At 39.6% G+C, this 23103-nt stretch overlaps 2 protein-coding genes across 5 annotated transcripts in view; both read right to left on the bottom strand.

Moving 5' to 3' along the window:
* The window catches only part of mon2 (MON2 homolog, regulator of endosome-to-Golgi trafficking), a 35355-nt gene extending 28372 nt beyond the window's left edge, over window positions 1-6983 (bottom strand). For all 4 annotated transcript variants that reach the window (XM_041037408.1, XM_041037410.1, XM_041037409.1 and 1 more), the window contains exon 1: window positions 6510-6983. In XM_041037408.1, coding sequence (XP_040893342.1) covers window positions 6510-6617 — 108 coding nt within the window. In that variant the 5' untranslated portion in view covers window positions 6618-6983. The remainder of the gene's footprint in view (window positions 1-6509) is intronic.
* Window positions 6984-9765: 2782 nt separating this feature from the next.
* On the bottom strand, window positions 9766-23103 carry slc6a13 (solute carrier family 6 member 13). Its single transcript, XM_041038101.1, has 15 exons — window positions 22877-23103; window positions 18836-19045; window positions 18082-18216; window positions 16575-16715; window positions 16135-16216; window positions 15687-15819; window positions 15065-15199; window positions 13541-13644; window positions 13078-13202; window positions 12490-12602; window positions 12119-12256; window positions 11599-11701; window positions 11097-11197; window positions 10649-10819; window positions 9766-10505 (listed from the first exon to the last, which is right to left on the bottom strand). The coding sequence occupies exons 1-15, from the start codon at window positions 22881-22883 to the stop codon at window positions 10341-10343; spliced, it is 1863 nt and encodes a 620-aa protein (XP_040894035.1). The 5' UTR covers window positions 22884-23103; the 3' UTR covers window positions 9766-10340.

Here is a 23103-nt window from a genome sequence, read left to right as displayed (position 1 = left end):
GTGCACGTCTGCAGCCTCAAACCCGAAACACTCCCAAATGCTGTTTTTCTTGGGGATTAAATCATGTAACTCCGCTTCTGCTCCAGCTGAAGCCATTTGAGAAATTAAGGCGCAGGTGCAGCAGGTTATACTGATTGCGTTAGCCTGACCTGTCCACGAGCAGCATGCCGCTTCTGATTGGTGAGCTCTGCAGGTAGGGGAGACTGCATGTATTAGTAAAATAGCGGACACAGCAGATCCTGGGTCAGTCTGGAGCACTGCAAGAAACCACAGCTTTGGCGATCACATGATCGCGTTGTCTGAAATCGCAATTTCGATCAGAAAACGACAAATCGTTCAGCCCTATTCCCCAGTGCCGTGTCTGGCAGGGATGAGATGCTAAGAATTAGAAAGGGGGGAGGAGTAATGTCAAAAGAGAGAAAAGGGTGGGAGGAAGGGATGGCCGGGAGACAGACTAAATGTGAGCCAGTCAAGAAACAGAGTTACTGAGCATTTACCAGTCAAAACAGAAGCTGTTCTTATCTTTCTACAACAAAAAAAGTCACTGAATGCCTGTCAAAATCTCTCCAACCTGCTCCTGCTATTCCTCTGCATCACTACTCCCTCTCACCCATCTCCCTATTCTCAATTTTGCTCTTCCTTCCCCAAAGAGTCTTTGTCTCCTACTCCATCTTCATCCTATCTGATGAAGCACATGGTGGACAAAGGCAGTCGGCAAGGAATTAAAAGAAATACAGAAATACAAAATAAAAGCCATTCTACCACTCCCTCCTATGTGTCTCCAAGATTAAAATATATAATTATAAGTAAATCATACGACTTTGGATTTAACAGACTCAATGGGAGAAACTCTGCAACTGCCCTTTACACCAAAGTGGTTGAAGTATTTGGCAAACAATGTGACTGTATCACTTTAACATGTCATTTGAACAGCTACAAGGTCGAGCCACTGTGGAAGTCAACGCTTCATAACTTGCTGAATCAGTTACCAAGCAACCACTAGTCAGTGGGTCAGGCTGTTAATACAAAATGTGAACTGGCCTGTTACCATACAGCTCCTTATAAAGTTAATCTTCAGAAAATGCTAGGCTCCGTCTTCTCCTTTGTTCCTCACACAGAGCCAGAGTTCATTACAGGGCAATGAGGGGAAGGCAGAGAGGTTTTTAGCCCCAAATAACTACAACCCTGCAGTGGATACTTTGGATATTCCCAGAGGCTGAGGCAATCATATACTGTAGCTATGAAGGATTTCTGAAAAGCCAAGTGCCAGAACTGCAAAGTCTGGGATAGTGGTGAGGTTTTTAAAGAAATAAACAACAGGAGCAATACTTCCAGCTTTATAATAAAAGCCCGGGAAATGTTTTCTGTGGCTTTGCATTGGTCATATAAATTTAGATAGAAGTTGCAGGTCCGGGCTGTGGAGTTTACGACAACAGCCCGGACTGATTATTTAATCAATTGACAAACAATTATTTAAGTAATTTCTCAAGGAATATTATAAAGATTAGCTGTTTATTTTGTCAGCTTCTCAAAATATGAGGATTTGCTTGTTTTGCTAGTTTTACATCACTGTTAAATAAATACCTTTAGGCTTTGGACTGTTAGTCAGATATAAAAACATCTCTTATTTTAAAGACATTCCTTTCAGCTCTGGGAACTGCAGGTTTTCAGATGTCTTCACACCTTTGAACCTGTGATGCTCCGCCAATGTCTATATACCACAACATTACCTATCTCTAAAGTGTGCAACACTTGTCAATCTAGTGAATTGAAACGAGTCACCCAGAAATTCTGCAGCATGTAATTCAAGGGCAGTGAGAAAGACGAGCACCTCTACTCCAATAACCATGGTATAAATAGTGTTTCAGGTCCCCTTGAAGTTCTTCTGACAAGAGACTTATGTGTACTTATCAAAAGCCCCGGCCTTGCCAAAGTAGCCATGTATATTTAAAAAGAGAGGCCACATGGATGGGATAATAAAACTGTATAGGGTATTGAGAAGATTGTTAGCCCTCAGTGTGTTGTTGCATGAGGTAGGGAGATGATTTAATAGGATAAAATCCTCTTTGATTTGCTGAGGCTGATGATGATAAGACACAAATGGGGATATTGAAAAATAACCTTAAATAATCTCATCTGTTTACTGCACATGTCGTCAAAAAGATGTTTTCTTTTGCGACTGTAGGAACTTGAGTCAGTCCAATAAAAGGAGAACCAGGAAACCAATAAATGCCCCTAATTAGAAGCAGAGTGTTTGGGTTTCCTTTCCTTTCAGCCTCAAGTGGAGCCACGTGCTCCATCCTGAAGCCAATGATAACGAATCTTCACATGTGAAAAATGTTTTAAGTTTTGTGCACAAAACCTTATCAATCTCCAAAATGAGAATTCACCTTGCTCTACTGGCTGATGGGGTCAAAGGGTGACTCTAAACAGTCCATCCAATCTTTTTACATGTAAAACACATTTTTCCACCTGCTTCCTCACAGAAACTTGCTGTGGAAGCTTTACTTTACTTCTCTCAGAAAACTGTCAGCAATATGAGGTCACCACTATGTGGAAGGAAATACCACCAGCCTGATGATGTAATTGTACAAGAGAACAGAAACCCCACCCCGGTCCAGTTAATGGTTTAAGGATTTTCCCTATACACTAAAGTAGTCAACAGTATTACTGTGCTGGAGAGTAAAATATGATAACCAAAGACATTTAGCTACTGGCATGTTGTTAAGGCCTTGATGGCTGCTGTAGCTGAATGTTAAAGTAACGCTTTTACCTAACTTAAATGTCCTAATGCATCTTTTAAGTCCCTCAGGATACGCTCACTAAGACTGCAATCAAACCTCAACAATTTTTCAGTACCAACTATTATGTATCCATAGCATCAGGTATCAGAACTTTAGCAGAACTTTTTCTTCTGCTATGATTTGATTTTATATTTCTTGATCTAGATTAAAAGTTTGCACAATGGATTTTAGTGCATCCAGTAAATTTAGTATAAAATAGACTGTTTTTATCATTTAGGTGATCTGATTTTAATAAGTAATGATATACATTTAAGTATTTTTCCATGATGATATTTTAGAATTGTATGAATTCAAACACTCCAGCCCAAATATGGAGGGATCAGTACACAACACAACACACAATGGAAAGTAACATTAAAATTACTAAGGCTCTGCTGAGCAAACAATGTCAGGACCAGGCTGCATCATGAAGTGCTTAATACTTTCACTTCTTGTTCAGGCCATTTTTGTGTGTGTGTGTGTGTGTGTGTATGTGTGTGTGGAGATCCTCAAACAGGAACTGACCCACGTTTGAGTGCGAGTTAATTTCTTTGCAAAGCAACATTAGCGAAGCTCATCACAGACTGACTTCCTTAGAAACACTACTAGAGTCTCTAAACTCAGCAGTTTTTTTGGAACTGACTTAGCATATTATGGAAAAGGCTTATTCAGTCAAAGCTTCAGTGCAATAGTGTCAGTTCACCAAATCCTCGCTGCATGTTGCTTGTTATTTTGCCTCTGTACAGCCTACATGGCCTGTCTAGCAAACGAGTTGTACTAAGCGAGCCATACAAAGGTTGTCCACAATGGTTTCATTAATTCTGTACGTTTTCCCAAGACAAGCAGTTACATTTCACTGTGAGCTACATACAGTTGACAGCACCTGACTCATCCAAAGAGAGAGCAGCGGGCTGGATGCCTGTTGTTTTTTTTTCACCAAGGAAAAAGCAATCACAGCACAACAGACAGCAAAGCCCTGGTGGTTTGCTACCCAATGAAAAAGAGGTTTGGAGTGTGAAGCTATGATACAAAAAAAAAAAAAAAAAAAAAAAAAATCAATGAGACTCTTCTCTGGCCCTCTTAACCCAGAGAAAACACTGGCTGTGGTGCAGTGTCACGGTGGGAGATGGACTGGGAAATGGGGGAGGAACTGGAATGAAGATTGGCTGGGAAATGAGGACAGGGCTTCTTCATTCTTTCCCAATAGGGATACAATGCTTTGGTGTTAAGCTGATTCTCTTTAAAATGCCTAAGCTGTTAATTGGTTTAAAACTAGCAAGTGCAGAAAATGTGGCTAAGAAAGAAAAAAAGGCAACCTTCCATAAGAAATTATGGGACTGCTAAATAAATTTAAATTCAATTCTTAGAAGAATCACATTTTAGATGAAATGAGGACCACGCTGGTGTGCTGTAACAGCCAAACAAATAATTTGAATTCAACACTATCAACCAGAGAGTGAGTGAGCTCAGGTTGTGGGGAACATCAAAGTGGCTCTGTGCACTCCTGTGGTCCCTCGGGGGAAAAGATGCTCGTAAGGACCAGGAAACCGGGGTGATGATAAATCAATATTTGAAGGAGATGCTTCATAAGGCCCCAAGGCAAGGGGCCGGCAAGCAGTCTGTGTCGTGAGACCAGCTGCATGCTTTTTATGGTCCTCTGTGACTGCCACACACCTCATTTTGAAGAATCAAGCACTCAAGTGAAAGGAATGAATCAGTCAGCAGTGAGAGAAACACAAACAAACGGGAAGCACTTGCTGTGGTATTTCTCTTTCACGTTTTAATGTTGTCTTTATCCAAGGTGAGACCAGAGGGAAAGCAAACCAAGCCGGCGTAGCCTGATATGTATTTCCCCACTGAGCTGGCTGACGCATATTTCCACATACACTAGAACATTTCATCTAATGACCTGTGTGACCACTGTTACGTAGGCAAGCAAACAGTGAGTTGGCTATACCTGGGAATTAAAGGGAATTTAGGTAAAGAGGCTGGGACTGAGATGGTGTCAGCTGAATTACAGTACTGCTCCAAACACTTGAGACACCCTGTGTGAACTTGAGTGACAAGGAAATGACAGAATAGCATCCACACGATCCAGAAATGCAACATGGTCAAACCACCAACCAACAGAGAGTGACTGGAGGTTGTGTTTACCCAGTATCGTATGTCACCAACCTCATAATTACATATTTATCTTTTAGCGTTTAAATTAAGAGTCAAATGGAAATAAATTACATTCCAGATGTAAATGAACTCTACCCCAGGCCTATGGAAGAAATGAAAGAGGGTGTTATTAGGGGCAAAGGGGAGTCATAAAAGCTGAGTTGACTGTTATCTTCTAAGTGTGACTCTAGCAATACACATACACTGTAAAGGGCCTAAAGATCGTATCCCCTTGCACATATTCTGTTCTCTAAGCTCACTAAGCCACGATGTCGCTGGAAATGTTGCCATCACTGAAAAACAACGAAGCCAGTCAGTAACCACAAACATTAAGTCATTCCAAGAAACTAAAATGAAATGGCTCTTGGCTGTGTCAATGCAACCACACTTGTTATGAAATCAACTCGCAAAACGAGATCCTAGGCAGACCTACGTAGACCAAACAGAGATCTTTCTTAACAAAAGTCAAAAACAATAAAGTTTCCTACAATAGCTTACATGCGTTTTGTCCTAAGAACTTAATGCAATACTGCCATGGCATTAGAACAAAAGGTTAAAGGGTTGGTTCCAAAATCACACACGCAAAAAAAATATTTTCTTTCTACTGATTTCCATCTAACCATGCTGATGGTCTAGGTTTTAGCGGTGAAGATTCTGAGATATTAATTTTCTATCTCTGAAGCCACCCATATACAGTGATGTTGAATGGAAGATAACAGTAACATGTCAATGACAATGCCATGGCTATTCAGGATAATTCACAGACCTTGTGCACAAGTACATACATATGTGTATTTTGTAAATATTAACTCTTTCTCAAAAGATTATATGTGGTGGATATATTTTCTATGTTAGAAAGCTTGAGCATTAATGTGCCTCAACCATACAGTAACTTACAAGCTACTGTTGTCCAAAGGCAGACATTCAACAATATATATAAATACACAAACCCCATCTTACATTATTTCAAATAAAGCAATAGAGCAGCAAGTTTTTCTTAAATAGTTGGTTCACTCAAATTAGAAAATAAATGTTTTCTGACTCACCTCTTATAGTCTAGCCACACAAATATAACTGATTACCAGGGGTAGGTCAGAAAATACGTCATATGTATTTTGGCAATTTGGTTGAACTCTTTAAATTACTGCACTTCCTAGTCATTTACACCAAATTAATGTCAATGAATATGCCTCGAAAATAACCTATCTATTGTATAAATTATACAAGAGTCGGCTGAATTTATTTGGATTTCCCTCCACAATATGAATACTTCACATTAAACAAAAAGTGAGATACAGGCCATTAAAAACACCTGTATACTCCTGCTATGAACGTCTGGTATGTAGGAAGGCCCAGCAGCTGACACAACTTTTAATTTACCCGTACAGTGTGAGGACAACTCAGTGTCCACATCCCACAGCAGAGCAGCGGCCCAGTGATTAGTGTAGGAACGGATTCAAACAAACTATTTTACCATATTACAACAGTAACATTAGATTGGCAAATGAGAGCAGCTGCTCGGCACCAAGGTAACGTCTCAGTGAAGCTAACTAGCTGGCTAACCTCTTTGACTGGGGGGAATTTCTTCTTGCACTCCATGGACAGAGACCGCAGGTCCGTCTGCATGTTCTCCAGCAATTTTTTCACCGCTTCGGGGCTGCTGGTCGACATCTTTGACGGCGTCTTCGACAGAAATCTCAAGCAACTTCAAACGATACAGAATGCGGGAGCGCAGTCGCCCCCCACCCATCCACAGCGGGAATATAATCCGTCGCTACTTTACTCGCCTCCCTTAGAAAAGAAAATAAAAACGCCGCGGTCCATTGACACAGTCTCCCACTTCTCTGCTTTGGGCGCCCCTGCGCAGGAGAGCAGCGATGACACCGGCATATGTTCGTCTTCTTCAAAGCCCGTCGACATTAGCTTCGTGAATTAGCATCGTTCCCCTAAATTTTTGTTTTTTAAGATCGCTCACTAATCAAAGATATTAGCCAAATTGAGCAGTCTACCATCGGCGGCCGTCAGCTCCACTTTCCTTCCCACAATGCTTCGGTGGACAGTGACACGTCACTCGGACTTCCGTAAACAGTGACCGATTCAGAGCAGTGACTGCAGCGACCCCTGCTGGAAGAGCTTCTTAAAGACGCATAAGGATAACCCTCGTATGTATGGGCTCGCCTGCACAGCTACGCGATGTAGTTACACGTCCACAGGCACCGCCTGAAGGCCGGAGGAGAAGGTGCAGACTGCAGCGGGTTGGGTTACTAAACCCGGCAAAATGGGCAACAACCCCCAGGTTGTCTCCATAACTTTAAAGGGACTGTGTATCAAAATCTGCTTCTAATATCTTTGTTATTTATGTATTTATTTATTTATTTGTTTGTCTGTTTATTAGTTTATATTGAGCTCATTGGTTGTAAAGTTGATCAAACCGCTTCCATTTTTTTCTGTGTCAGTGAAAACACAGAAAACCTCAAGCAAGGTAGCATTGCCCACAGGATTACTGTAAGGCTGCAACCAAGAGTTATCTTCATTCTTAATGCATCTTGCAGGGATTTACTTTAATAATCAGTTGGTTGTTCAGTGTATAAAACGTCAGAATTATATAATTATAGCCAGAAGCCCAACTCGGTGTATTTAAATGCCTTGTTCTGTCTATCCAACGGTCAAATAACCCAAAATCTAAAGTCTGCTATCACAGAAAAGTGCCAAGTATTCACATTTGAGGAGTTGGTACCAGTAAATTGTGGGTATTATTTATTAAAAATGAACTTTTAAAACAACCGATAAAATTTTAAAAACAAGTGTACTTACAACTGTATATAGTAGAATTGGCACCTGGTACTTTTACTTAGATAAATTATTTGAATACTTTGTCTACCACTGAAATTATATAACTAATAAATAAAACTCAGAAGTTAGTTTGACGTACCAGGATCCAGGGAAGAATCTTAAATAGCGAAAACACATATATAATTCAGACTGTGGCTTCTCAAATTATTTATGATTAATTTAATTATTTCCATCTCATGTACTGAATTGCCTGTTTATTAGGTACACTTACAGGGATTTATCTCACCCTTAATCACTTAGGTGAGACGCCATGCTAGACTGAGCGGATGAGATTCATTAAGGTATTCAATATGGATATTGTTTGTGAAAATTATGTGTGCAGACGTGAGAATCCATTCCCTAAAGCTGCAGAATGACAACCACAACCACGTACTACACGTATATGGGAGCAGACCCTATTACGGCATAACAGTAAACAGGCTGCAATTCCTAATATTTCTGGGGAGTTTCAGTACTTTGATATGTGAAAAAATGACAACATAAAACCGATTCAGGTAGGCCATACCCTTTCCCCAGGGTCACTGACTTTAAATAACCTCTTATGCAAGCCATTCAGACTTGTTGTGTCTAGGTAAACACTTTTATTTTAACAACTGTGATCTACTCACTCAGTGATCTAGACTTATACTACAATATATATTACATTCTATAGTTTATATTATAATGAGTTCCACACATTTTTAGGATCAAAGACATATTAAATTTTAATTAAATTATTTTTATTCTTTTCAATACAAATGTGCATTATTTGTTGGCATAATGTGATGTATGTTCCATAATCAGATACGAAGATAATAACATAACCCTTGCCAGTGCTTAAGAATGGTCCATATGTTCAAATGCACATGTATTTAAGGTAATAAAGAATCTTAGGAACAGTAAAGCAGACTGAAAAACTGCAGTGTTATTCAACTATACTACAGCTGCTCAAAAGAGAAAAGATATTTTAATTTATAGTGTCGCACATGGTGCAGTTTAGTACTGTGATACTTAAAATGCAGAATTATGCAAAACAAAACATTTGTGAATACAGCACATCATCTTACATACAACATAATATCCTTAAATTTCTAAATGCTTTACACATTACATGATAGCAAATGAGGTATCAAATAGCAATAATGCCCTTTTATTTGAAAGTATGATGTTATTGTTATGCTAAATGAGAAGTGTTGCTGAAATTTAGATTACCATTATTTCTTTTTAATCATCAAAACAGACACAGTTAAGACACATACATCCTCTTTGATGTAAATCATCATTCATGTGCTGAATAACGAATTATATGACCCATACATATATTTTAGTAAAAATGTACGTTTCACATGAAGGTATTTTTATTCTGTCATATAAAATAATTTTAGCACATAAAAGTTATGTAAACGTGATCCCTATCAGTAATCAATCATATTATGTTCATGCCAGCATTACAACTAAAGGATCACAGACTGAAGTTCATTATTATACAGCAGAAAAAGAGATGACAAGAAAGATGTTCATTTTGGAATGAATCCCTTCAACCATTACAGCTTTCCCTGTTCATATTATCCAAGTGGCACAGCTGTCTCCTCCAGGCACTTCACATTTTAATTTCATACGATTCGATGTGTTAGAGATGAGGCACAAACCAACTGAATTAAAATTATGTCAATAATCAAAAAACAAACAAAAAGTATATAAAATATTCATGCAGCTCTGCAAAGCTCAGTAAAGCAGAAGAAAAAGACATACACTGGATCAATGTAACATTAATATGAAAACAATAGAGTAGCTTAATTCAGACAAACTGTGGTCAGTTCAGCTAAATGTAAATTTAAAATCATATTTCCTAACCCTTGCATTCTCAGAAATTGGTTATTAGTATGCTTATGTTGGATATTTTATCGGGAAATTTTACATCCTGAGATGATAACTGACTACTACACAGTAAAAATAGAGCTGTTGGCACAATTGAATTGAATACACAATACAGTTGTACTGTGTACATCACAAAAGTGCAATTAAACACAGATTTTCTTAAAGTGAACTTTTATGATCTGTGCACTCATTTGATACCACCTTTGCTCCATCTGAAGCTCCAGCTGTTAGAATAAGTAAAGTAACTGGAATGTAATGTCAAACTAACTGAACATTAGAGATGTCCATAACAGAAAAAAATGCTTCCTCAGAAAGCAGACACAAATGAAATTCTTAGCCACTGTGTAGCCACAATGGCCACATTTTTTTTTTCTTCAAATGTACATGTGACTCTGCCACTGGCAATTGAGATGATAACCAGCTCTCCTAAAAAGGATGGAGATCTTTAAGTAAGAATGTTGATGCCATCATACTGTATGTAGAAGGCAGTGTACAAAGGAGAAAACTCCAGCAGCAGATCAACAGTTACAGGTCAGGTAACTCTTAAACTCTGCATCTGTGCGTGTTTCATCACTTTGTCTGGTGAGGTATTGCAGAGAGAGTTGGGAAGGGGCCAGACAGAGTGTCAAATTTGAGGAGTGACCTTTGACCCCATGCAAGGCTCTGATTACAACCCTCAGTTCTTCAGCAATGGGACTCTTTTTCATCAACAGGGAAGTAACCGTCCTTAGTAGGAGCTGCTTTCTGATGCAGACTGTCGCCATCTGCCGCAAAGATGGCGAGCAGCTTCTCTTGCTCCTGTTTAGTCTTCGGTAGCTCAGATGAAGGAGTGGTCAAGACAGCAAGGCGCTGTGAACAAAAATTTTGATTGATTATTTTAAATTAATTGTTGTGGTAAACAGTAAAGTTGCAGGTCATGAAACAAAAATAATTCACTGTGTTCACAGAGTTGTGAAATTTGCCCCTAAAAAGGATATTTAGGTGAAACCTACCTCTCTGAGTGTTCCAGGGGTGTAATACATCTTCACAGCCACCCAGAGAGGGATACACAGCATGGAGGACAGGGCCAGGATCCAGCCAATCCCATTGCCCCACCATGGATATATATATTCATTGTTGTACTTCAGAGGCGAATACTTGATCAAGGCGAAGGCAAAGGTTCCCTGATGACAGAGAGAGTAAGGGACATTTCATGTTTTTACTTTTATGTGTTGACTGCATTAAAAATATGATTTGTAATACTTTTTATGTAAATAGTTGATAATAATCCTAAACCCTGTTTTTAACAGTAGCCTTAGCCATTAATTTCTTTAATACAATATAGAGAAAAGAGGGATTAATTGTGGTCATTTTCAAATGTATTTTCAACATTGGCCACCAGAGGCTGCTCTTCTTTCATGAACGTAGTGCAAAAACGAATATGATGAAAGTGAAACCTACAAAGCATGTTGCAGGGGTAAAGAAAAGCCAGCAGTATTTGATGATAGGGCTGGGGCGATAGCCAATCATGTCCTCTATGTTGTCATAGAAACGGTCAGCACCTGTAATCAGGGAGAGGTGAGGGAAATGCAGTGGAGACTTACATCAATGTCTAATGATCATCTGTGTCAAGATTTACTCTGTTTGAACAGTAGAGATCTAAGAAAAAACATCACATTAACACTCCTCATGAATGAAACAATTACTGCTTCGTACCTAACCTATGCTTCTTTATCATGATATGTAGTACAACCAGTCAATTTCTTATAATTTATGTTATTCATTTGAACATTAAGAATGCACCATCAAATAAAAATAACACTCCCCTCCTTCAGCCTCACAATTTTTATGGGCTGGTTGAAATAGCAGTACATGAGAGTGAATAGTGCCTAGTGAGACTAAAGCCTTTGTCTTTTAAATAACCCCTTCAAGCGTCCCTGAATAGCCTGAGTAACATACTCACCATAAATCCAAGCAATGCAAACAGTCTCAAAAATAGCCACGAAGAGTAGACACATCCCACTGGCTGCATAGTAGTCAAAGAGCTGGAATACATACATTCCTCCCTGTGGGGACAAACATGGGTTTATGACCCTATAGGCATAGCAAGCTAAGGAAAACCAGCTTGCAGTCAAATAAAGTGAAAGACTGACACAACTATGTTTTATGAAAGCTGCTGATCCATTTTAGTTTTTAAAGACAATTTTGCAAAGTGCAACTCAGTGAATATTCTGTTAAAATAAACAGTTGTCTGGACATGAAGGTATTTCTGGACAATCTAAGAGGAAGCTGTAGTCGTCATCCTGTTATCATCCTGTTTACTCTCTTTTATTATAACTGATTATTCTAATGTCAGTAATTGATGGGCTTGTTTAATATCAACTTGAAAAAGACATTTATGAATGGGAGTTCTGCTATGTGATATTTAAAGATTATATACTTATTTTCTCAGTACTATAAAAAGTGTGGTCACTGAGACCAACCTCTGTCAGCATGATGAGCCCCAGGAGGAAGGACACCACAGCCACAGCCAGGATGAAGAGCTCCCTGCGGTTTTTACGGCGGAAGGTGGAGGGATACATGTCCACCATGGCTGTCACCAGGCTCTCTACACACACAAACTGACCAGGAGAGAAAAAACAAGTAGGACAATTTTGTACATATGTCTTTGTATGTGTGTGCATGCTAGTGTATGTGATTGTTGAGCTGTTCAAAAAAAGTACTACACAATATAAATTTGTACCTGTTCTCAGTAGAGTAAAAGGGCTGTGTCATCAAATTTATGTCTGCATTACTGTACTGCCTGAATATTCTGTGTTTGTGTGCTTAGTTGTGGTGCATATGTTGGTCTCACTTGACTGTCCAGTCCCAGAAAGACAATCATAATGAAGAAGAAGCAGGCCCACAGAGGGGAGAAAGGCATCATGGACACAGCTCGAGGATAGGCTATGAAGGCCAAACCTGGACCTGGGATAGACAGAATTCAAATATGCTTTTCTCATTAAAATTCTTGCGCATGGGGATGCTATGAAAATCTTGATAGTGTCATATAATCAATATCATAAAAACAGTGGTAAAAGATGTCATTGAGAAGCTGAAGGAAAACCATTAATTCAGGTGGGAGCTTTGAATTGTGACCTTGGCACTGACAGATGTTATTGATTCCCTCGGCTTCAAATTCATATTCATACAGGAATTTTTTTCATGGCATTCACTCAGTGTATTCCCACACAAACTCACAATGAACTGCATATTGTTGAGTTGCTCAGGTTTCCAGATAAAATCTCGCATGTAAAATCCATCTGAGGTGATTCATATCCTTCAAGTCTTTTATAATCATTCAGTCAAAGTAAATCAATAGAAAGAGAAGTAGAATATGATGTATCTAACAGTCTGAATGCAGTGACCTGTTTTCATAAAGTAAAGTAATGGAAACACCAACCAGATTCAGCCACTTCTGAGATGGGTACGTTCTGCTCATAAGACATAAAACCCAGGATGGAGAAGATGGCAAAGCCTGCAACAAAACTGGTGCCACTATTTAGGAAACAGAGGGACAGGCAATCCCTGGAAACAACACAGAGAGGAAGATAAGATAAGATAAGATAAGATAGAACTTTATTGATCCCACAGAGGGGAAATTTACTTGTTAGGCAGCTCACAAAAAAACAGGATAAAGTGCAGAAACAAGAAGTGTACATGTAATCAAAGAAACAAAACATGCAAATTAGAGTATTTACAATATAAAAAGGTTAAGTTAAAAAATATGATGAATATATGATGAATAGAAACTTCATGTGTTTCTGATCATCAACTGGTAAAGAGTTACTGACTTTTAAGACAGAGCAGTGAGATAGCATTGTGCAGCTGATCCTAATACCAACTGCATTAGTTTCAGTCCACACCTGTAGCAGTTGTTGTTATATTTGTTGTAGCTTCCCAGAGCAGTGAGGCAGCCCAGGCAGATGGCATAGGAGAAGAAGATCTGAGTTCCAGCATCCATCCACACCTGAAGACAGAACAGAAACATGATAGCCAAATGGAGAAAGGACATTTAAATGGACAACAATAATTTTAACACAACATAACACCACATAACTTTTTTGTTTCAGTGTTTTGTTTTGTTTTGTTTTGTTTTGTTTTGTTTTGTTGACTTTTAGGTATCCAATGGGAAAAGTTAATAATATCAACTTATGAAAAAGAAAGAATTTTTGGCTGGACTGCAACAGCAGGGCCAACCCAAGAAATGCAGATGTTTGCGACTAACTTTCTCGATGAGGCTACAGTGTTATACTTTCTGCATTCATGAGTACACAACGTTCAGCTAGGGTCTGAGCGACATACAAACAGACATGCAGACCTGTGTGGAAGTCCAGGTACCCACCAATTTGTTGTGTCAATCCACAGCCATAAAACCTTTATCTTTTCTGTTACCAAACAACTGAACTATTTGTGAACTGACTTTGTGTAACATATATAGAATAATATGGTGGTGGAGTTCAAATAGAACCATCAGCTGATTGAGGTAAAAAGTGAGTACAACCAGTTATCAAGGTGCTTTTTTCATGCTTCTGTGCAAAACACCAAATTTTTACTGCATCAAATGTTGGGGACTGTTCTCTACCAAATCAGCCTCAGACACACAGAAAAGTAGTTGTGAATCCCTTTTAACACAGTGATCCCTCCCATCCATCCATTCATATTGAAAGTGTTACCTCCACTTGAACAACCTCATCTTGTTTTAAAAACACAATCTAACTCCCAGTGCGCCTATCAAATCCCAAAACTCACCCTCTTAACCCCACCATCCTGACATCACCCAGCCAGCAAAGCCTATTATCCATCCCAGTCAGTCTGAGGCATAAAGTGTAGCACTTTTCCACCCTCTCTTTGAACACTCACTCGCACTTCAAAATTTAAATGAGGTTTCTTTTTATTCTTGTAGTTCTGGTAAAGTGCTCCCAGAGCAGTGGGGCATGTTTTAGACAGCTGGCTGCCAGGTCTGAAGATCTGATTGACTGGGTGTCCAACCAACAAAATAAGCTCTGAACACAACATTAAAAAAAAAAAAACAGGTATTCCCAAGGTACAAACTCCACCAGCCTAGCTTGTCTTGGCCTGCAAACACAGGGCTTGTATTCATCCCCAGAGCACTGAGAGGGATTGAAGAGGGCCCCTTTTTGGATTTTCACACTCATTGCAATCTAACAGCTAGGAAGGAAGAAATTGTAAAGTTTCAGTTATTGTCACCATCCCAAATCCACTCTCTTTCTGCAGCAGAGGATAAGTCCTTGGCATTCTGAGGGACAAACTGAGGTTTACCAGGCTAGCACTCACGTGTTCATTTATTTTTTTAAATGAAGCTGCAATGATACGAAAATGAATTCAATACATCTGAGTGTCTGAGAGGAAGCATATCTCCAGCCTACCTGTGGGTCAGATAACCGTCCCAGGTCAGGGTAGAGGTAGAAGTGGATCCCCCTGGAGGCTCCTGGCAGGGTGACCCCTCTGATCAGCAGGATCACTAACATAGCATATGGAAAGGTGGCTGTGAAGTAAACCACCTGTGGAGAAAAAGCAGTACTTTGTCATAAGGCAAGACTTTTCTGCTTGGCTTATAGCAGTTTCTCTGTCTGTAGAAATTCTTTCATGTCCATGAATTTGTTTAGGCAAAGAATAAACTTTTTTCTGAGTTATATCTGTGGCAGAGCCTTAAAAGATTTTGCCCAAATAATCCAGTTATATCGGATCCAGCTTGTCCTTTCTTTTAATGCTTAGGATTTTCAGTTGATGAACATTGAAGTTCTGATTGTGGCAATCTTTGTCCATGCAGCCAATGTGGCTACCAATGATCATGCTGCCTGCCCAGTTCTTGTATTATTGATCACCAAGAAAAGCAGAGTCATTCTGCCAACATTTATCAATCAATACCAGAGTAAACTAGCTTAAAAAGGTTTTTAAGTGAAAATGCTGCAGAATATCATCAATAATATGACAGGTCTTGTTCCCATATTGAATATTTGTCTGTCATGAATGGAGGACAGGTTTTACCTTGCCAGTGGACTTGACTCCTTTCCAGATACAGAAGTAGCAGATGACCCAGGCAATGGCCAGACAAACAACCAAGTCCCAGTTCAGAGAGCCAATGTGATCAATACCTGAGGAAATTCTCAGAACCCTGCGCCTGGGGAAAACACATATGGGACAAACATTTAGAATCAACAGCACACCAAATCAAGAGTATTTATGTTCACAACTTTTCCAGTGTAGCATTTAGCATTTCACTATGTGATGTAGAGCTAAGAAGCAAAGGGTCAAAGGGTTTGAACAATTCAAAAGGCCATGTAGCTAAACAACAAAACTTTCGAATGAGTAGTAAAAGTTGTATGTAGTGTCACAACCATACATTTTTTAAATCTGTCTTATTAAAATGAACATTTGGTGAACTTGCTGGCACATAAGGCCATTAGAGGACACAGCCAAACAAAAAGGTTCTTACTCCCAGAACTCAATGACAGGAGAAGTGGCGTTCTCATGGTGATTGATGGAGCTATTCCCCCTCTGAAATGCCATACAGGAATCTTGAATGAAGGAAAGACAAAAAGACATTCAATCCTGTGAAGAAATCCAAGCTTTCTCTGAGGTTTCCAAGTTACACCCAGTCAAGTGAAACAATGCCAACACTGAGACAGAGAAGTGAAATGGTGCAGGAACACTTATTCTAAACTATAAATTAATGAGATGAAATAAAATGAAATCTGAGTTTACACCAGCAACAGGCCCTGCCCTCAGTTCCCCATCCCAGAATTGTCTTGTTTCTCTTCCAACCAAATTTATGCTGACCTCCATAAGCTTGGAAAAACAGAGACCTCACTACACCAGATTAAACACATGGTTACATATAGACTAAACATCTATGGCTGTTATGGAGTATGTTACCTGTATTCCAGGTGTTGTTGCAGGAGGCCCAGGGCAGGTCCCATGTGAAGGAGTTGGACAGGAAGAAGATGGCCCAGGCTAACACTATGATGTAGTAGATGTTCAGCAGAGCTACAATCACCTGGGTGGCATAACCCACTCCTGGAACAGAACACATCAGGTTTATGGCCTTTAGGGAGCACTACAAAACAGCATTTTTATTTTCAGAAAAACTGCAATGATGCAGCATGTTTTAACAAATTGGGTTTAGGCTGGGGCTGTGACCAACAAGGAACTCTGCATTTGGCTTTGATCACCACAATGTGTGCAGTCTGGTACTGCTCCCCGCAGTCACCTGGAACCCATCACTCTGTTTTTGATTTACTTCCATAGAAGTATATGCTTTAATATAGTATTGTGATTAAATATTTGTCTTGCAGGCATTTACTGCTCACACTGTCACTCAAAAGCAACATGGATGCCATTAAAGAATCACACCTGGAGTTGCATTGAGTGTGTTGTCTGGTTGCAGTGGTGTATTCAACAGCAGTCTGGGAACCTTACAAATTCGATTTAATTTGCAGTGTACTCATAGAATCACATGTAAGCAATTACTGTAGTTTATCTCAAGTGACTCACAGAATTTATTTTGAATCAGTGGCAGGAGCTCCCTGACAGTTCCATTCACCATAGACAAAGAGGCATAATTTAACCCTGGAAAAAGTACATCTTTCCAGCGTTTGATTAAACCCATCCTCAGCTCACTCCTCACTGCCCTCGCAAATGACTGCATCAGAGTAAATTACATGCAGGCTAAATTATAATATGCTCAATTTTTAGGTTAAACTCTGGTTCCAACACATGATTGCACGCCTGACTCGACTATCCCCCAGCTGTCACACTCTGTGGGTTATGATTACGGCTGATTACAGACTTATTTGAAGGCAGCTGAATGCTAAAAGCTTTGGAGAAATGTGATGTTAGCCTGTGTTGGTTGCTTTCCAGCCATTTAAATTGCATGCGTCACCCTCCCGCATGTGTATGGCATGCATGTAACACATATACACAATCACAGAAAAGGTTACACACACATTGCATGTACACAAATGCACACAGTGAAAATGATACATGGACATAAACACACAGAAATTCCTTTCATCCCTCATTGTTGTACACATGCAGATGTTGTCACTGCTTTGTCCTCATAAATCTTTGTACGTATCCCATGTGGTGCACAAGCAACTCATTGTTTCAGAATAACACACATGTGGTGATCATTAGAACACTATATATTTACATTCAAAACATCATGAAGATGGATGCACCCCCACACATGAACTTTTACAAAGCATATGGAACATCTTGATGATATCAGGAAAGTGCAAAACAGATCAGCAGATCTTGGGAGTGCATGGCACTAAAACTTCTAGGCTTCTAGAGTTAGATCCACTCTTGGTGCTGTGACGTGCTTTTAATTGTACTAAACATAAATCAAATTACCTGTATGTTAAAAAAATAGGTGCATTACCTTCAAACAATGGGCAGATCTTCCTCCAGCAGGTGATACCTCCCTCACTGGTGTACTGGCCCAGAGCCGTCTCCAGGAAGAAGACCGGGATCCCACAAGCAAACAGGAAGATGAGGTATGGGATAAAGAAGGCACCTGACATAAGCACAGAGATTTAAGAAACAGTTCAATCAGATGCCTTCAATACGATCTCAAGCAATGTAGAATAGCAAAGACAGATGCAATTAAGTCTATCTATCTATCTATCTATCTATCTATCTATCTATCTATCTATCTATCTATCTATCTATCCATCTATCCATCTATCTATCTATCTATCTATCTATCTATCTATCTATCTATCTATCTATCTTTCTGTGTGTGTGTGTGTGTGTGTGTGTGTATATATATATATATTTTTTACTTTTTTTAAATGAAGAAACATAAGATTTCATTGTTTGTCAGTTTTATTCTTTATCAGTGAGGTCTCCTGTGCTAGAGTTTAGCTATGTGGCTGCATGAAAAAAAAATCTGTCTGGCTCTTTCCCTAATTTCAGTGAACCATGGCCTTCATTGAGCAATGGATCTCCTCTGAATGGATCACACATTAACCCACGTGTTATCTCTTTATGTTCTCTTGGTATTATGTTTGAACCAAGTACCCTTTTCTGGTTGCAATCCTGCCACCACACCCTGATATTCTACATGCAAGACAACATTCCGAAACTCTTTTGTGTAAACAGACATACCAGAGATATGTAATTCCAGCACTCACCTCCTCCATTCTTATAACAAAGGTAGGGAAAACGCCAGACATTCCCCAGGCCTATAATTTCTCCAGCCACAGACAGAACAAACTCAAGCTTGTTGCCCCACTGACCCCTGTCTGCCATCTTCTCCTCCATACTGGGCACAATGTCCAGCGGCCTGTTATGCCCGTTGGAGGGTTCCACCTTGGACGCATTCTCCATTTCACCTGTGTGCCCTAAGGGTTACATCGAAAAGAGTACAATAAACAATAAACAAAAAGTTACAAAGAAGAAAGGGATCAAAATTCATAGACATAGCCTGTAAGATGGCAATGGCCCAAAGGTCATAGCAGCTTGAAGCTGGAAGATCATCATTAATATGTCATAAGAATCACATATAATTGCTTTGTTTTTCAATGGCAATTTCTTAGACAAAGGCTTAAAGAGGCGATCAAAACATGTACATATTCTACATATCAGTTTTAATTTCTAAAATTATACAAATCTCTCCTTTACCTGAATAGTAAAAGCACAAATTCTGCTACACAGACAGTCACGAATTTTACTAATTCAGCACAACTTCTGGGTCTGTCTAAAATCAATAACACCAGATTGATATTTTTTCCAAGATAGATACATAACACAATATGGTGAATGGAAGCAAAAATGCACAAAAAATGAAACGGCTGACCGTTCAATCTGTTCAGTCAAAACTCTTTACAAGTGTAAAACAAGTTTTACAGATTTTGTTAGTTTATAATAAAAATTACACTAAATCAAATGTTTTTGACAAAATGAATTTAACATGACCATCTCATAACAATATGATCCAACCTTAAGTCAATAAATGATGATATTGGAATACTGCCCTGCACTTTTCTCAGTTCTTTAGTCAGATCTGGAAGAAATTAAGAATTGGGTTGTGCAAACAAATTTCTAAGACAGTTGTCTGTGTTAGTAGAGACTCTATCATCCAAAATATTTGGAATTGAAACAATTTGCTCAGTAAGTCTAAAGACGCGTCCAAAAAGATGGCTCTAGCTGATTCAAAATACAGCAGCCAGAGTCTTTATGCGTATACTCATAGCCAAACACATTACTCTAGCACATAAATCACTTCATTAGCTTCCAGTGAAAAAACAGAATCAACTTCAAATTTCACCCAGCAGTCCTCAAAACACTTAATGGTTTGGCTCCTCTTGACCTGCTCACTGAGTGTGATCCAGTTACAGCTATCAGGAGCAAATGTGTCACTTTTCTGATTTTACCTACAGTAGAATAAGATCAAGAATAGGTGAGGATACTTTTAGTTACTGCACACAGACCTAGTAAAGGGTGTCTGTTTCGAGGATTAAATGTACTTAAAATAAGGAAGGAGAAGAAAGAACTTCAGGACCCTGGCTAGTTCTCAAGGAGAATTCATGTGATGTGCCACATTTGTGTTTTTATGTTTACATGAGCCACAGTATATTACATCACTACTTGTGCTGTGTTGGGTGAGGTCAGTAATGGCTTGGTGTGTTAGTCGAGCCCTCGGCCAGGCCCTGTTTGGGGACCAGTGCTGCTGAAAGAATTTCTCTCTGATTTCTCTCTGTGGAGGAAACAGACAGCTCACTGACTGTGCTCACTCCTGTCAGGTTGCATTAACAGGCCTCACACCAGTTCTTCTGTTACTCTTTTATCTCTCTATGAAACTGTCCATGTTCAAACAAATTGGTCATCAGTCTGCAGGAGATTTGCTCAAACTAACAAGAATCGCAACTATACATGTTGGAACGAAACCTCTTTCCCTTCCTCTGTCTTTCACACATCCACACAAACAAACACACATTTCATGTGGTGTGACCTGGTCTCACGGGACCAATGAAGCTGCCTGTTTTTTTGAGTTCAGTTCTGAAAACAACTCAGGGGGTGGAAATCCCATTTAGTCGGTAACCATGTGTGAAGCCACCTTTAGGAATGTGCTCCTACTGGCAAAGGGCAGAGGTGGAGCACAAGAGTGACTCTGTATGTGCTGTGTGCATTTGGTTGGAAGTTGGATCCATTTTAGGAGCCAAAATCCCCAGTGCTGGAGCCAAATTGCGGCCTGAGGTAAAAATAGAGCCCCTTGTTTTCAAAAGGTACTTGGTGGGAATGAAGGCTTAGTGCAACAAAAGCAGGGGAGCACCCATGCTCAGTGCTGGCAAAAGAGAATCCTCACAGGCCTTGCAGGCAGATCACGGTTTACCTCATAGTTTCTCTGTGGAGCTCAACACGCAAGCCAAATACCTCACTTCCAACACACTTTTAATAGGTGAGACTAAATATTTGCATTATTTATAGTAGCAAAATCAGGCCAAAATAGTTTTCACACATATGTACGTTTAGAACATCAGAAGAAAGACACACTGTGAGAAAATATGCCAAGACTGAGAATGACCTCACTGAAGCACAGTGGAGCAGTATCCCAGGAAACAGCACCAACTTCACCTCTCTCTCAAAAGCTGTGAAATGCCTGAGCAACTGACTGACTGAGTGACTGACAGACTGACCTATTCAATGAGTGACTGACTGAATGAAGGATTGGCTGACTTTTGTACTGCATATCTGTCAGTTTGATGGATTGTTGATCTTAATGTGTGCATGGTCCTTAAACGAATAGTTCAACGTTTTAGAAATTAAGCACATTAGATTTGTGTGCATGTGTGGTCTGCCTTTGTGTGTCAGCCCTGCGATTGACTGGTGACCAGTCCAGGGTGTACCTCACCTCTAACCCGTAGTCAGCTGCGGTAGGCTGCAATTTTTTTTACCTTTGGATAGCGTCAAGCTAGCTGTTTCCCCCTGTTTCCAGTCTAATGCTAAGCTAAGCCAACAAAGCTGCTAGTCTGCTATCTAGCGTCAGTACATACATAAGAGTGATATCGATCTTCTCACCAAACTCTCAGCAAGAATGCAACTAAGTTTATTTCCCTCTCTGGCTGTAAGTTTCACTATGCTTCTCTGGTGGGTGTGGTAAGAACTGTGCTCTATTGCGCCTGTAATGACACCTAGCATTAATGTTATGGAGCAACTTTAGCATTCATTAGGAATTTCTGATATCATGCTCTTTTTTTTAGAGATGATTCAAATCAGAATTTTACATATATACTATTACTCAGCCAGTGTGAATGACCCAAACTGAGAGCCTACATTCTATATTGAAGAGAGTGTGAAAAACCACCAAAGACTACAGTGATAGTTCAGTCAGACATTAGCACGGTTCTTGGTCTTTTTCAAAATGTCAACATAAAAACAAAAGCCTGAGGATGGGAAATAATGGACTCTCAGTCCTGTGGGCCCTCATGGCACCTCATGGACAAAGGCAGTGATCTTGGCACTTCTTCTAAACACGTGCAGTTCAGAGTTACATATTCATAATGTCCTGTCCCCCGAAGCTCCCACAGTTGGATAATTGCAGGCTAATACATAACAGGATCAGTTACATAAGGTAAGGACATTCATGTCGCACATCTACCTGTGCACAGTAAAGATTTACAGTCGCAGTGTGTGATGTTAAATACTAACTGGTGTACGTCTAGATGGAAATTAGAAATGCAAAATCCCGTTGGCGCAAATAAATAAGTAGCTAAATAAATGAATACAAAATAAAAGAAATAGCATGAACTGTCAATAAAAATAATCCAAATCTGGTTTGATTTCCTGTCAATACTTAGTAAGACTGAGTGTCACATGGTTCTCATCACAGCATGGAACAGCATGATCATCGGCATGGAATGCACTGTGCTGCATAAAAATGTGCTGAATATAACAACTGAGTTATAAAAAGCCAAGTTTTGATTCCCAGATGCAGTCTTAAATTGGTTATATTTTCATACTGCAGGTTTATTATCTGGGCAAAATGAAGAACTATGCAAGACTTATTTGAATCACAGGGATGTCTCACAAAAACAATAGCTTTCACTGAGCTCTGCTGCCAGTAAATAAACAATCAAATAAAATGGTATGATGACCATGAATAATTTAACTTATTACCCATCTGTGACTGAAAAAAAAATCTATTGACGTTATCAATAATCAGATGCACTCACCTTTCATAATGTTGCACAGTTTCCAGAAGAGAGTGGGACACCAAATACAGGCCTGCTGCTGTTTCAGGTTTCACTATATAACATACATGGAGGGGCGGAGATATGAGAAACTGAAAACTTTGGTGCAGCCCGCAGTGAGATTTTCCCTCTGCTTTGCCCCTCTCTGAAGACCCCCCCCCACCCCCCTTCATCCAGTTCCATTCAGGCACCCCCACGCACAAACACAC

Source organism: Toxotes jaculatrix, chromosome 5 (genome assembly GCF_017976425.1).
Source record: "Toxotes jaculatrix isolate fToxJac2 chromosome 5, fToxJac2.pri, whole genome shotgun sequence".
NCBI classification, from domain to species: Eukaryota; Metazoa; Chordata; class Actinopteri; family Toxotidae; genus Toxotes; species Toxotes jaculatrix.
The sequence above is the reverse complement of the archived record's forward strand: the minus strand, read 5'-3'. Positions and strand labels throughout refer to the sequence as shown.

What these genes read in the sequence shown, in the direction of transcription:
- slc6a13 (XM_041038101.1), bottom strand. An exon ending in CTCAGAAGTGGCTGAATCTG is followed by an intron (nt 12,603 to 13,077) that starts GTTGGTGTTTCC and finishes TGTCTATCCCAG; the next exon opens with GTCCAGGTTTGGCCTTCATA. An exon ending in GGCTCATCATGCTGACAGAG is followed by an intron (nt 11,702 to 12,118) that starts GTTGGTCTCAGT and finishes TTGTCCCCACAG; the next exon opens with GGAGGAATGTATGTATTCCA.